The sequence below is a fragment of the Pundamilia nyererei genome, unplaced genomic scaffold (assembly GCF_000239375.1).
Source record: "Pundamilia nyererei isolate P.nyererei 1_Seehausen unplaced genomic scaffold, PunNye1.0 scaffold00158, whole genome shotgun sequence".
Classification (NCBI taxonomy): domain Eukaryota; kingdom Metazoa; phylum Chordata; class Actinopteri; order Cichliformes; family Cichlidae; genus Pundamilia; species Pundamilia nyererei.
The window spans coordinates 543,704-558,584 of NW_005187559.1; the positions used below are offsets into that span (position 1 = coordinate 543,704).

A 14,881-nucleotide genomic window follows, 5' to 3' on the forward strand; every position below is an offset into this window, starting at 1 on the left:
TATAGTTAGGGCTGGACCAGGTGACCCTGAATCCTCCCTTAGTTATGCTGCAATAGACGTAGGCTGCCGGGGGATTCCCATGATGCATTGAGTTTTTCCTTTCCAGTCACCTTTCTCACTCACTATGTATTAACAGACCTCTCTGCATTGAATCATATCTGTTATTAACCTCTGTCTCTCTTCCACAGCATGTCTTTTATCCTGTCTTCCTTCTCTCACCCCAACTGGTCGCAGCAGATGGCCGCCCCTCCCTGAGCCTGAAGGAGGTTTCTTGCCGGAGGTTTCTTCCTGTTAAAAGGGAGTTTTTCCTTCCCACTGTCGCCAAAGTGCTTGCTCATAGGGGGTCATATGATTGTTGGGTTTTTCTCTGTATCTATGAAGCGCCTTGAGGCGACATTTGTTGTGATTTGGCGCTATATAAATAAAATTTAATTGAATTGAAGTCAGCTTCTCAAAGTCATTATTGTGCTCCTTTTTATGGTCCAGTTGTGCCCATTGTTGGGACGGGTCAGCACGGGCTACACAGACACTGGTCTGTGCTATACACGACAAACTACGATACACTATGTATTCTGACATCTCCAGAACCACCATTAACTTTTACAGAAATTTGCTACGTTAGCTTATCTCTAGAATTGGACCAAATGGGTCAGCCTTCACTCTCCGTGTTTATCAGTGAACCCTGGCTCCCCATTGTCCCTTCCTTGGACCACTTTTGATAGATACTGACCTCTGTGGACTGGGAACACCCCACAGGAGCTTCAGGTTTGAAGATGCTCTGACAAACAACACATTTTAGTGGTCATGTTATGCCTGATCATTGGATATTCTCCTGTTATAGTCTGTACATACCAGGGAACAAACAGGCCCCGCCTCCACCACTAGCCCACTGTTCTGATATTTATCTGACTGTTCACTATTGACCGCCCCTGATGCTCCACTTTCTTTCTTTCTCTGTCAGACGCCACTGACCTTTGTTGCATAAAACAGTACACCCAGCAGGAGGTCTCCCTGGTGAATACAGTGGGTCTCAACCTGCTGATTAACAAAGCAGGGGTTCTGACCAAAGGGCCCCTGCAGGGTGGCAGGCTAGAGAACATGCAGACTAAAGTCCACAATAATGTTGAGCATCAAAATAAGGACTGAGGAGGATAAAATACTACATCTAAAGCTGTCTTGTATTTTTTAAATTAGAAAAAGCAGACTTTAACTCTTGCTCCTTCTGGTCCTCATCATTAGATTGCATTTCCCCTTTAGAAGAAGATCTAAAATCGCATGCATCATCATCCCTACCATTTCTTTTTGCAGCATAAAGGTAAGTGATCTGCCACCCAAAAGCTTGATCTTACTAACATGTAACCTCTGCACTGACATTTTTGTACCAGCCTTCTCCTCTCCGACAGGAGAGGACAAAACAGCCTTTTCAGTGTCGCAACCTGGCAGTTCCATGTGTGGAGAAGAGGAGATCAAGTTTCCAGTTACATCTTGTATAAAGGACGCAATAAAATAATGTATAGGGACAAGAGTGGTCTCAGAATATGATCATTTTATTAATTAAGGACAATTACCAAGCAATTATGTTCAGCATTTATACAAACAATGGTTGCGTGTATGCGTCATCATTGCATGGAAAACAAGCTGTTGCAGGAGTCACTGTACAAAACTTAAAGACTTAAAGACACAGTCAGATAAACTAAAACTGTATAATATTTTATAAAACAGTTGTTGCAAAGCCATTAAATTCAGAATGATCACGTACGGAAAAAAGTCCAGGTCAGATGAGTGAAAGTGTGTGTTCTAATGATTATACCGGCAGTGAATGACAGAAAAGCAGAACTCAAATCATCTGTGACACTCGCATGAGGTTGTTTGTGTTTTTCTGAACTAGAAGTGAAAATAATTGTGTTCCAGTGTGAGGAACCACTAGGGGGATATTGATGTTCATGACAGTAGGCAGGAGATGCTTAGTGTGACAGCCTGCCTGGCTGAGAAGTATAATGGAGCCTTGCTGCATAATTATTGCAACTGCGTCCCCTTGGTCACTCTAAAGAGCCTCTTTTGGCTTCGTAACCTGCAGTCAATCACTAAATGAACCCAAGTGAAATAAACCAATTACTGTTGTCATCACTCAGCTTGTGTCGTGCTCATTTTACCAACAATCATGCACTGACATAATTTGCTTAGTCATTTGATTCACACTTGGGTCATATAATGAATTTCAATTCTACTGATGTCCTTTCTAAGGTCCTCACTAATCACCACGTCGCGCTGTTCCACACAGCCACCTTGGCGGGGCAGATTTTAAGAGGTTTGGGGTTGTTTCCGTTGATGTTAGCACCAGGGCAGAAGAAGGGGTACAACTTCTGAGTGAAGAAGTCATTGAAAGTGTAGATGGGTGTCATATTGACAGGGTTGGAGAAGATGACCTCTCCAGAGTCGTAGTCCAGCTGCACCCTTACTCGAGTTGGCTCCCCCTCCAGATGCAGCGGGGTGCTGGGCCTCGTCATGGCTGAGTACTCCCCCTCAAAGTATGAGATCATCCAAAAGCCGCCCTCGGGACAGCCCGAGATGCGGCCCTTCCTGTCAATGGACTCTTTGACCACCCCGAGCATCCACTCCACTTTGTCGCCCACCTCTACCTCCCAGGCGTGACGGCCTGATGTAAAACCCTCTGAGCCCAGAACAAACACAAAATGACCAAACCGTTCAGGATTGTCCGGGAGTTGCTGCAGGGATCCGCTGTTGGCCACACTGGTCAAATCCGAGGTGAGGGATAACCAGGAGTAGGCAGTGTTAGGATCCAAGGTGATGGGTGCTAAAAGATTACACATAGTCGGTGATTAAGAAGAAGAAAGAAATTCGAGATACGTTGAACTGTTTAAATGCAAAGATCTCTAAAAAAAATAAATAAATAAATCTTCCTTGGTGATGTATACAAGAATGTGTCACAGAGTCACGTGAGTTCTTACTGTACTGAACCAGATCCACCATTTTCTCCCATACGTGGTACTTGAGGGAACTGACATGCTTGGGCACATTTATAAGAGCACCTGAGACTTTTTCTGGATTCTTGGGTGGGATCTGTGCTCTGTGAGAGGTAAAAGAAACACAAAAAGAAAGTAGTGCTGAATCACTAGTGTTGAAGCTGGCATGACGCTGCCAAATACTTTTTTAAACCTCCTACCTTTTCTTTGTGTTTGTATAATTCTGAAATAAGGAAAGAAAGAGTTATAAGCAGTGTGTTTCGTGGCATGGATGTGATGCGGAAAACCGTTAAGATCTGCTCACCTGAAGGAAATTAACATCACTGGATGCAATCTCGTTCTCAATGGCAATGACAGCATGGGAGAAGGTGAGGATATCTCTGGCGATGCTGTCAGACTTCTTCTTCACTAGCTCTTTCTTCTCCTTATCGTCTTTCTGCAGAGTGGCCAGACGTTCCTCCTCCTCCCTCCGGAGAAACTCCCGCAGCTCCTCAAACTCCTCTTTGATCTGCTTTTCTGTGGCCTGAGTCTGGTTCTACACATGGGAATATGGATCAATGTAAAAATTCATTTCTAGTCTAATTTTCTTTCTTTATCCATACTTCCTCAAAAGGGACTTGAGGTGCAACCCACCAGCTCATACCAAAACATAATGTCCCAGAAGTGTTCTGTTGGACTTATGTTAGGCGAGAGTGAGGGTCAGTCAGTGGTATCAGTTCCTTCGTGTTGCCACTGCCTAGCCAATGGTGCCACTCCCTAAACATGATTGTTTCATCATGACATTCACACCAGTGGGCTGCTGGAGGTTATTTCGTAGGACTCTGGCAGTGCTCATCCTGTTCCTCTTTGCTCAAACGAGCAAATAGCAGTCCTGCTGACAGGTTAAGGACTTTCTACGGCTCTGTCCACCTCTCCTAGAATAACATCCTCTCTCCTGGAATCTCCTTCACGCTACTGAGACTGCGCCGGGAGAGACAGCAAACCTGAAAATGGCACATTGATGTACCATCCTGGAGGATCCGGACTACCTGTGCAATCTGCACAATCCGGGTATTGCCTCAAGCTACAAGTAGTGACACTGACCCTAGACAAATGCAAAACTATTGAAAACCAGAAAAGAATGGAACAAATGTAGGTGGCCTCCACTTTTAAAACCATGTTTTTGGATGGTTGCCTCACTGTTGCCCATCTAGAGTACCTGTTGTTAATCTAATTAGCACCAAGGCAACTGAAACTGACCATCAACCCTCTCTGCTACTTAACTGACCAGATCAGTATCCTGGAAGTTTATCTGATTTGATGTTAGACATTAACTTTTTTGAGAAGTATATTTCACCTGCTCTGAGACATCAGCTGACATATTTACACACTTAACATTGCACTGCACAACTTCAGTCACTGTTACGTCAACTTCAATGTCCTCTAGTGTTTCGTGGTATCTGAGTGTTTATTGATACCTTGATGTGCACAGTTGTGTCATCACACTCCTGCTTGGCTTCATAGAGGCAACGCAGGTTTTTCTTCAGAGGAATCAGCTCATTTTTCAGCTCTGCCTGAAGAGCGAGGATAAAGAGTCATATTTATCTTATTGTACATTGAACAATGTTAACAGTTTTCTCAGTTTGCAAAAGTATCACCTTCTTCAATTTGAAAGCAGTAAAGTGACATTTTCAAAGGAGGACTAAAAGGTCAAAGGTAGTTTGCTTAAATGGCAAATAGTTCAACTGTATTTATGCAGCTCCAATTAAGAATAGCAGGTGCTTATTTCATAAGGTGAAAACCGCACACTATACGAAAGAGAGCTCCAATTATTATGTGAACTTCTATAAGCAAGCGCTTGGTGATAGCAGGAAGGAAGAACTCCCTTTTAACTCCTTCCAGCATAACAAGGATCTGTGCGGAGTAGACATCTGCTAAAGCTGGATGTGGGTAACAGGAAAGGGAACAAAAGTACAATACCTTAAGATCCTGAGCACCTTCTTCTATGGGACACACTCGATGTCCGAGGTGCTTCTTGGAGGTGTGACACACACAGCACAGGACTTCAAAATCATCCAGACAGAAGAGTTTGAGAACTTCCTCATGTGTACTGCACTTAAAATCTACTGTCACTGCTTGTTTCCCTGTATCACCAGCCCCAGTTCCCGCTGTGGCTCCCCTGCACCCGTGCTCCTTCAGGAAGGTTTCGGCCACATTCTTCAGAGCCAAGCTGACTGTGGGCTCAGTCAGAGAGCACTTCCTCCTGCAGACAGGACATTCACGCCTGGCCTTCTTCTTGTTCCAGAACTGCTTAAGACAGGCCCGACAGAAACTGTGGCTGCACTTGAGCACTACCGGGTCCTTGAAGATTTCACAGCATATAGGACAGGAGAGCTCATCTTCCAGCATGGAGCCTGACTGTGACGAAACAGCTCGAGGTCGCAGGAACGAATTTAGCTTAGAACTCTGAAAGAAGGTAAGCTTTAAAGGCTGGGAGGAAGCGCGTGGGCGCAACGCCATGGTTCTTGATGTAGGGTGTGTGGGAGGGGGAGCTGCTGTCTGTAAGTACCCTGCAGGGAGTCCAGAGAGCAGTCTGGACACAGTTTATGAGCAACCAAGGTTATAGAGCAACAGGGACTTGAAGAACTTGTTTACCTCGCTTGTAGTAAATACAGGACATGTCACCACCCCTCATTTGTTAGCCTCAGGGAAGCTTAGGAAACTGGACACAGTCCAGCCTATTGAAAATTCGTCTATGTAGAAAAAAGGTCGTAATAGTGAACCAAAGTTAAACTTTAAGCTTTTACCAGGTAAGGTAACACTTACCTGGTAAAAGGTCTGTTGTTCAAACTAGAACAAAGACATTGTGTACTCACAAACCTTGAATAAAAATAAGCTTGAAGTATAATAATGGCAAAACAAGTAATTTTGCTATTATTGTCATTCTTGGGACCCTCTGGAGCAGGTGATGTGGCGAGGAAGGCCAAATCCAAGCCAATTACAGATATAGTTTTTACTCAATTATTATGCATAACCCTATTTCTCTGTTCCTTTTATTTATCTGTTTACCCGTATTTACTATTACTGTCCTTATTATCATTATCTTTGTTATTATTAGTCATTCTTATTTAGTTATTTATGACATCTCTCCATCTATATCTCCTCTCAGTAATATCATTTTCTAGACTGAATAGAGCCTCATTCATCTCCATGTCTGACATTCATAGTTACAGAGCACATCCTTGCATGTGCAGCACGCACACACACCCTTATTGTTACTCATTTCATTAAATACAATGTTTTTTTCCTCATTTATACTGTCATTATCTCATCTTCATGCTTCAAATTTAGTGTCACGTTTAACAAAACATTTATTGTTAATTGCAATTATATTTGACGTTTGGTCTCATAGACTTTCTTTGCACTTTTTAGTGAGACTTGGCCTGTCTGCAATGTTTGAACTGCAGTAACTCATCTGAAAATCCTATTAAAGAAATGCTGAAAAAGCCCCTTTATAAAGTGGCAGGAACATCGGCGGCTCTTCAGTTTGTCACCTCCCTCCATTGAGGCCTGTAAGTGACCTCGCTGAGCTTGACCAGCACTATCATGTTGACCCAGAGAGATCTTATTACCTGCTGACACCTAGTTCACTGTCTAGTTAAATGTCATTTATATTTCAAGAAGACACAGGAGTGAGAAGAAACACAAACACAGAAAGTGCTCTCGGGCACGGTTTCTCAGAATCTTGGAAAAGACTACGGGTTTGTTGCAGTTTTGTCTCTTTGTTTCACAATAGTGGCTCAAAGTGTTGAATAAACTCATCCAAATCAAGATTTTTCAGACCAGACGCCACGGGGCAGTTTGTTGTGCTAAGTTGATGAAAGAAGAAACAGAAGGACGGCTGCTGTGTGGATGTTATTGCATTATATTTGGACACTGACACCGGTGTAATACAAAGCCATCAAAATAATGTATTCTCCTTAGTTTTACAGTATTCTAGCATCATAACCCATTTAGGTATCCATGAACTCTGAAAGAATCAAACAAAACTACAAAATAGCTTCATACATTTGGATATACAGAAAAGGCTAAACACCCAGAGTTCTTTAAGACGTGTGTTTACCTAAACCAAGTAGTTGGCGCAACATTGCCGCTGTATTTTTTTTCCTTTCAGTGAACAAACGACTGCAGGAGATGAAACTCATTTGGTCCCATTCTGCTTCAAGTGTTCTCATTTTTCAATCGCACGCACCAGAACGCAGACTTCTAACAAAGTATATAAAATGTAAGAAATAAGAAGAAATGAAGGCAGATCTATTGTCTTTTCTGTTTTTTTCTTTTTTTAAACACAACTACTCCAACTCATCACTTCTTTCTTCTTCTGTAATACTGCTCTCCATAATAAACTGCAACACAAGTTTTCATTATTCGTCAGTTATGCAAACCTTGTTTTAAAATAGACATCACGTCACCTCATATAAAAAACACACCGTCTATAAAAAAATAACAAGTCAACACGATCCACAAGCTGGAGACCGCCGTTCTTCTCTTTCTCCTAGCACATACTTCAATGAAAGTAAATGAACACTGATTTTCTCAAACACTGTCAAATGTGTGAAAGACAGTCTGCACGGTTAACTTCATTACATCACGGAGTGTGTTAACGGTAAACAAACACCTCTGGTCTTTTTAGTCAGGAGCTACAATTTACTATGACTTCTCTCCGAGAACACTCCTTTTACCTTTACTTAAAAAGAAAAGAAAGAAAAATAAAAAGGAAAACAAGCAGAATTCATTATGAGGAGAGAAATGTAACAGCACATGCTTGTAAAACTGATCCATCACAGTAACATTTAGTGTTTCAGGACGACACTGTACTTCAGGGAGACCCATGCTTGTGCAATAACAGAGTCGCTCACCAGGTACAGTGTAATCCATGCTCACTTCCGTAGTTGGTTTACAGCGCGTGCAACACAGTGCAACAATCAAAAAAAAAAGAAAAAAAGATCCATATCAATCTCGTGTGTCAGCCACTGTTTTGCCATTTCTCCCATTTTAGAAACCTGCCCCGTGTTTGGTCCACTGCCAGCAACTACAACAATGACATGCAGGTTCATGTGACGCAGTCGAAGGAAATGCTCGTTGGCGTGCTCGTATTTTCTGGGAACAGCTGGAAGACAAATAAAAGCACTTTGGAAGTCATCATAGTCACCTTCCTCTCCCGTTTACTGGATTATCCTCATTTTTAAGGATGAGTCTCCCAAAAACAAACAAAAATAAACAGTACAAACTCAAAAAAATAGAAAGAGTGCGCAGTGGAATAAAAACAAACTCGTGACGGTAGTGTTGTGGTTTTCTAGTAGTGCTCAATGTTGTGGGTGTAACAAGCACACACACAAAGCAGGTTGTTCTGCTTCGGTTCTGTCGTTAAACCCGCCCGACCTTAGCGTCTCCGATGGCGCCCCACACATCGAAAACAAACTCATCGGGGAAGGCAAAGTCTCCCAGGGTTTCATCTAAAGCCTCTGCAAACTCATCCGGGTTCTTTTTGTCTTTTCCCAGCTCCACCATGGTAGCCGCTGAGGGGAAGAAAAAAAACATAAGATCTTTTTTATCTCACATCACGCTAAGTGAGACACTCACAGAGCCATCGGGGACTCACACTCACCCAGCTCGCTGTCTCTGATGCCCATATAACTCTCGAGCAGGTCATCCACTTTCTCGATGGCCTTTTCCTCAAATGCAGAGGGCTAGAAGAACAGCAACGGGACATTTTATTTAAACAGTACAACCACCAGTTATTAGTTCACAGGTCTTGCAGGCATGCTCACCAGCTCCTCCACAGTGGCAGGCCCTTTAGAGCGAAGACGAAGGGTTCCTCTGCCGGTCCCCAGCTGAACCCCTGAAGCTGACCTAGACCCACCAGATCTCTGGCTAATCATGTCTACAAAACAGAATTAAACCTTTTCAGAAATAATTAAAGATTTCTCCCTCTGCTGCGGCAGTCTTCATCCTCTTTATTACTCTCTACTTATTACTCCCTGAGCTGGAAAACTGAAAACGTAGTTCGTTTACCACTCTAGGTTTCTGTTTAGGACATCTGATGTACTAATAAGGATGTTATTAGCACGATGAAATATATATTTGTAAGAGAGCAAGTGAAAAGGTGGGTCCAAGACGCAGACCTAGAATCCTGGCACAAAAACAAACCTGTACACCCTGTGGGGTTGCTCTACATTAGAAGTGTCAAGTCACTGTTCAAAATAACCTTTATTTACCTCATATTAGGCCTTGCCTCAGCCAAAAACTTCAATCCTTTGTCTAGAACTAGCTGTTTGACCTGCCCTCCCCCTCGCTTTAAGCCAGCTTTCTTCTGATTGGCTACCCCTCATATGTAAAGGATGTCTCTTCCTCAGTAAAATCCTACAGATCTAAGTGTACAAAAATCCCTCAATGTGTTAAGAGCAGGCCGAAACCAGACTGTTTTTTGGGGGGAAATATGCTAATGTAATTTTTTAAAAACATTTTTATCCAAATTCCCACCATATAAAACTATATATCTATAAATGATAGGAAAAACCACTTTTTTATGTCTGATACCGATACCGATATCATAAATTTGGATATCTGCCGATACCGATATGAATCCGATATAGTGTTTTTTAATCAACAAAACTGTTTTTTAAATATCTTGCTGCATTTTGTATAAGTTCATACTCAAGTTTAAAACAACAACTACACTAAAGCTATTCTGTTATACCTGTATGCAAAAAAAAATATTTCATAGTTCAGCAATACTGATCAATCTAATAAACTTAAACCTACACCATCCTCCCTATTCTGGTATTTTAAAGAGTACTTAGCATAAATATTAAGCAACCTAACTAATAGGGTTCCAACTCCCAGCAACAACAAAAATAAATAAATTAAAAATAGGGAACCACCCCTCACGCTCCACCTCATGATGCTTAATCGATGTAATCAACCTTAATTTGATGCAGTGTGAAAAAAAAATGCACAGAAATCAATTATTTTTCAAGAAATATTAAATAGATTCAACATCTTTCTTCAACAAAATTGCAGACTGCACAGATGGTACCTTCCCAAAGGAAAAAGTACTATAGCTTACTAGGGTATATATATTAGACTTAATAGTTACTATATACAGTAATGGACTTCTATACATTTTAGATCAGATTAAAACTTTGGGTGTCAGATAATTATTTATTAAAAGCTAGACATTTTAAATGAGAATAAGAAAGAAAAGTATGTCTTTGTGCCCCCTTTTCCCTGTTCATGCCCTATCGGCCCCCCTGGCTAAACTTTGCTAGATCCGCCCCTGCACAGTTACCAGCCGTCAGCTACGTAGAAAAAGATCCTGGTGTAGAAAGTAATATTAAATAAATTCTAACAACAGCTGATCAAGCTTAAACGTGCTGCTGTTGTTCAGCCGCTGGTTTCCTCTTTCTGGTGCAAAGTGGGCCAAAAGCAAACAAGAGACACGGACTCGCGACAGAAAAGCCGATCAGCTGATCATTAAGCAGTTTCATGATTGAAGTAGCAACCGGAGAGCGAGAGGCAGTCGCTCGTTAAGCTTAACGCAGGAATGCTTTACAAACATTCAGAGATGGACTTACACACTTGCTTTACTTCTCTCGGGGATAACTTTGTCGGAGATGAAATGCCGGGTTGCTAGCGAAGCTCCACATGCTATCCAGACCACCGACAGGTCCCGCATGCCACAGCCGCTCTATCACGTGATGCATACTGCTCCGACGTGCTAACGTTCTGAGGTGAGTTACGGCTTGTTGCAAGTTTTGTGAGGTGCTTTCGTGATATTTAATGGATCGGATTACATTTTTTATTTTTCTCCGATATCCGATCCAGTAATTTAGGTCAGTATCGGACCGATACCGATACGTAATATCGGATCGGTCCATCTCTAGCACCTACCAAAGGCTTTAAGAGGCTCCACCAGCTTGATGGTGAACTCCTTTCCTTTGGGAAGCTCCTTCAGCATCTTGGCCACTTCGTAGTGTCGACAGCCAATAAGGCGGTGGCCATTAATCGACTCTATCATATCCCCCACGTTGATGACCTGGATCTGGTGGATGATGCTGCCCTCACGGATCCTCTGAAAAACCATCAAAAAAAAAAATAAATCCAATTCACTATTAAGCTCATCGCTTTCTCCCTACAGCAGGTAATTGATTCACTTTCATTCCAGGGTCACGCCTTTACCTGGGGGTGCTTGAGTCAATAAGAAAACACTTTCTCCATCACTTAAACATTCCTCACCTTGATGAAAGCGTAGCCGGCTCCATTATCAGTGATCGTCAACCCCAGCGCGTCCTCGCCTTTGAACACCTCTATCTCCTTTCTCTGGCCTTTAATGTGGGCAAAAATAAAGTCCTCTAGCCCGATCTGACCTCCCAATAGTTTATCCATGTCCACCTTGTGAGTGTTCAGAGTGCAAAACATAACCTGTGAAGGAAGACAAACATCAGGTAAATTCTGCCACAAGCATATCTGGAGCAAATCTATAAATCCTCAAATCCATTAATGTCTGCAGGAAGGCTTACCTCTGACGGTGGTATCCCAAAAGCCTCGCCAATCTTGGCGTAAAGCTCCCGCACGTTACTGAAGCCCTCGATGCGGCCTGTGGGGCTGCCGTGAGCGAGCTGGGTGTGGAAGATGAGGCGAGGCCGCATGCTGTTAGGTGGCGGCGGCAGGCCTTCGGAGGTGGCGCCTTCTCCCAGCCCGACGACCCCACCATCGATGCCTTCCATACCTGGCACATTGAGACCCGCGCGGATAGGCTCCGCTTCCTCGTTCTCGACCAGCGGGGACGCCTTCTTCCTTCTTCCCAATCCCAGTGGCATAGTAGTCCTATGAGGGGTTGCAGAGGGAGAGGAAGGGAGGATGGAGGCAGCTCTGGGGAGTTATGCTACAACTTTGACCAACATACACCTGCTCAGCTAAATCAGCTGCAGGTCTTCTGGATATGTATGTCACAGTAATAGTGTTGTCCTCTAGACCAGCTTGAGAGCCGTCTCAACCACGCACTGTATGGATTTAGGAATCCACACATCAGAGCAGCTCACATAGCTGGATCTGTCAAGTCCAGCAGCCTCCAGTGGAAGGTTTTCAGCTGTAAAACCAGAGACAAAAAACTCTTTCATCTTTATACATGTACCATGGATTGTACATACGCAGTGGCATGCAAAAGTCTAGAGTCACAACTTATTTCTTTATTTTTTGTATCCAGGGAGCCAAAATTTCTTGTAATCTTGCACATTGGCTGGTTTTTTTTCTGTAATTTACAGTCAAGTCCTTGGTTCTGACTATTTTCAGGGGGCTTTGTTTTGTTTGTTTATTTCTTACCCAATTAACAATAACTTGTGAATCATTTCAAGGATAAAAAAGGCAGAGAACTTTAGCAAAGAATCTGTTTAAAACGGTCTTGAGGCACTTTGTTAAACACTGCAGCAGCCTGTCACAGAAAACACAATTTGTTCCCATTTCTTTAGATACATCTATAAAGAAGATAACACAGTCTGACAGTTATAAAATAGTATCCTTGCACAAACAAGGTGATTCTCAAGGAGCTACACGCCAAATACTTGTCATGTCCTTAGAAAATAGGAAAAAATAAAAAATCCAGCAAAGACCTGAAATGGGACCTAAAGACATGCTGAAGCTTCAATCGAGCCATCTACTGCTCAATGAAGCCTCATCAGAAATAGTCTCAGTGGAACAGTGGCTGTCAAGAAGCCATTCTTAATGAATGGAAACAGAGAGAAAAGTCTGGACTGAAATTCAATGGCATATATGACATTTTTCGTTCAAATCATCATTGATAAGTATGGAGGCGGCCAGGAGAGAGGTACAACAGTGAATGTCTACGGGAGTTTATGGCTGCAAACTGCTGATCTTGGCAAAGCGGATGGAATTCTGAATCCAGAAAATTACAATCAGAAAATTGCAATACAGTCTGGAGTGTCTAGCTGCTTTCATATTTCAGCATGACAGTGATCCCAAAAACACAGCAAAAGCAGAGGAACACTATCAGTCATGGCCTGGCCTCCGCAGACCTCAAACTTTAAGATTATTGAAGCAGAGATCATCTTGACAGCCAACATCGAAAGAGCCTGGAGAACTATTCCCACAGACTACTTAATGAAAATTACATGAAAGCCACACTCGCCTAAGAAAGTTTAGGCTGTGTTGAAGAATAAACGTAGTCATACAAAATACAGACATTCAAGCTAATTATACAAATTCTGTTTTGCCTTACATACTGTATTTCAATGGGTGTTTGCACATGTTTCAATAAATCACTGCACCCCTTCTCAATTTCCCAAACAAAATATAAAGAAACGAGGGTTGGCTTGAGACCTTTGCACAGTACTGTATAAGCTGTATAAATTGCTTCTTCTGAACACTGTCTACACATTATAGCTTGAACATTCATTACATTAGAAAACGCTAACGTTAGCTGCTAGCTCCAAGACGCAGTCAAACATCTTCCACTTGTAGCAACACAAATAACGAATAACAGTTAATACTCCAGTGGCCACTTAATCAGTTATCAGACAGTTATCAGACAGCTCATGAAACATGCAGCTGAATCTTTGACTGGCAATCCCCCATGTTAGTGAGTTACACCGTTACTCTTTCTCAAGATTGATTAGCTATCTAGCTAGCTGAATCAAGATCGCAGTAAACATGGAAGGCGAGTCATTCTTACCAGAGCACGAGTTTCAGCCAACTATCGTTAGCCTGCTAACGGTGCACTCGCAAATGACGTTACAGCTATACAGACAGTGTTTAATATTTCTTACTTCTGCGTAACGAACAGGCTAAATTGGCCTATTAAGGTTTAAGGGTACAGTGTATCTGTGTGTATGTGTGTCGGTATGCTGCTGTAGAGTTAGCTTAGTGCCAGCCCAACAGGGGTGGAACAGTGACGCATTCAAGGTTTCTCGTAAACACCAACTTTCCCCAGAGCGACTGCTTCATAGTCCGGATTTTAAAGTTTAATCAAGAAGAATAAGAACGACATGAGTGTAAAGCAATGTTTGGTTAAAATGTAGTAAAAAATCACATGGATATGTCTATTAGAGGTCTGCTATTTTGACATTTTTACAGGATCTTTGAGTCGAAGTTACATCATTACTGTCATTAAATTATATATAAATGTGTACTGTGAATGTATGAATATTATGAAGCGTTTCTTTAGTTTTTACGAAACGTTTAGATGCCGTTGTCTACTTAAACGTTTGATATTGTTGCTATTTCGCTTATGAGCGCTGATAGCTGTGAGCATACACCTCCCCCTGGAGGCCAAAATCATTTACGACAGCTGTCAATTATAAAACTTTAATTTTGAAGGTTCTTGCCGGAAGCATTTAGTGTTTCTGACGCTGACGTTTGTATGTCTAGTTCCTCGATGTGTTCTTTACAGGCGAACAAAACAAGCCCTGTAGAAACCTTTTCTTTAACAGCTTGAATGTATTAACTGGCTGCTTATGGTGTCCTTGAAAGTGACACAGTTTTTTTTTTATTCGTGCATATGATATTTCCGACTATCGAGGCAGACAGACGTATTTCCGCTTGCGGTCTTCAAAATAAAACCAACACTGCACAGTTTTAACCACGAAATTGCTATTTTTATCTGAATGGAAGATATCTAGATGATATCTAATCTGAATTCTGTTCATTTTTACACAGTAAATAAAAAAGAGACAAGGACACTTTAATACAACGGGAATAATTACATGGTTTCTTTGAACAATTCAAATAAGACTAATACAGAAACTTATTAAAAATCCCAAAAAGTTGATTCTGTTCTTCTACTGAAAACGCTACTTCCAGATGAATAGAATCAATCTTTTGGGATTTACTTACCTGGATGA

The 14,881-nt window shown here is 42.0% G+C and overlaps 2 protein-coding genes across 2 annotated transcripts; both read right to left on the reverse strand.

Moving 5' to 3' along the window:
• Positions 1 to 1,723: 1,723 nt before the first annotated feature.
• LOC102208452 (E3 ubiquitin-protein ligase TRIM39-like) lies at positions 1,724 to 5,756 on the reverse strand. Its single transcript, XM_005745380.1, has 6 exons — positions 4,944 to 5,756; positions 4,442 to 4,537; positions 3,289 to 3,519; positions 3,185 to 3,207; positions 2,970 to 3,088; positions 1,724 to 2,815 (listed from the first exon to the last, which is right to left on the reverse strand). Exons 1-6 carry the CDS (start codon positions 5,481 to 5,483, stop codon positions 2,256 to 2,258), a joined length of 1,569 nt encoding a protein of 522 aa, XP_005745437.1. The 5' UTR covers positions 5,484 to 5,756; the 3' UTR covers positions 1,724 to 2,255.
• Positions 5,757 to 8,168: 2,412 nt separating this feature from the next.
• On the reverse strand, positions 8,169 to 13,930 carry gipc1 (GIPC PDZ domain containing family, member 1). Its single transcript, XM_005745381.1, has 7 exons — positions 13,714 to 13,930; positions 11,546 to 12,114; positions 11,262 to 11,447; positions 10,917 to 11,097; positions 8,795 to 8,907; positions 8,632 to 8,713; positions 8,169 to 8,542 (listed from the first exon to the last, which is right to left on the reverse strand). Exons 2-7 carry the CDS (start codon positions 11,843 to 11,845, stop codon positions 8,391 to 8,393), a joined length of 1,014 nt encoding a protein of 337 aa, XP_005745438.1. The 5' UTR covers positions 11,846 to 12,114; positions 13,714 to 13,930; the 3' UTR covers positions 8,169 to 8,390.
• Between the last annotated feature and the right edge of the window lie 951 nt (positions 13,931 to 14,881).

Coding starts and splice junctions, on each gene's coding strand:
- gipc1 (XM_005745381.1), bottom strand. CDS start 11,845: ATGCCACTGGGATTGGGAAGAAGGAAGAAGGCGTCCCCGCTGGTCGAG. Junction 11,098..11,261: donor CCGGCTACGCTTTCATCAAG/GTGAGGAATGTT, acceptor ATGGTTTTTCAG/AGGATCCGTGAGGGCAGCAT. Junction 8,543..8,631: donor CATCAGAGACAGCGAGCTGG/GTGAGTGTGAGT, acceptor TCTTCCCCTCAG/CGGCTACCATGGTGGAGCTG.
- LOC102208452 (XM_005745380.1), bottom strand. CDS start 5,483: ATGGCGTTGCGCCCACGCGCTTCCTCCCAGCCTTTAAAGCTTACCTTC. Junction 3,520..4,441: donor ACACAACTGTGCACATCAAG/GTATCAATAAAC, acceptor TCCCATGTGTAG/AACCAGACTCAGGCCACAGA. Junction 3,208..3,288: donor GTGATGTTAATTTCCTTCAG/GTGAGCAGATCT, acceptor TCCTTATTTCAG/AATTATACAAACACAAAGAA.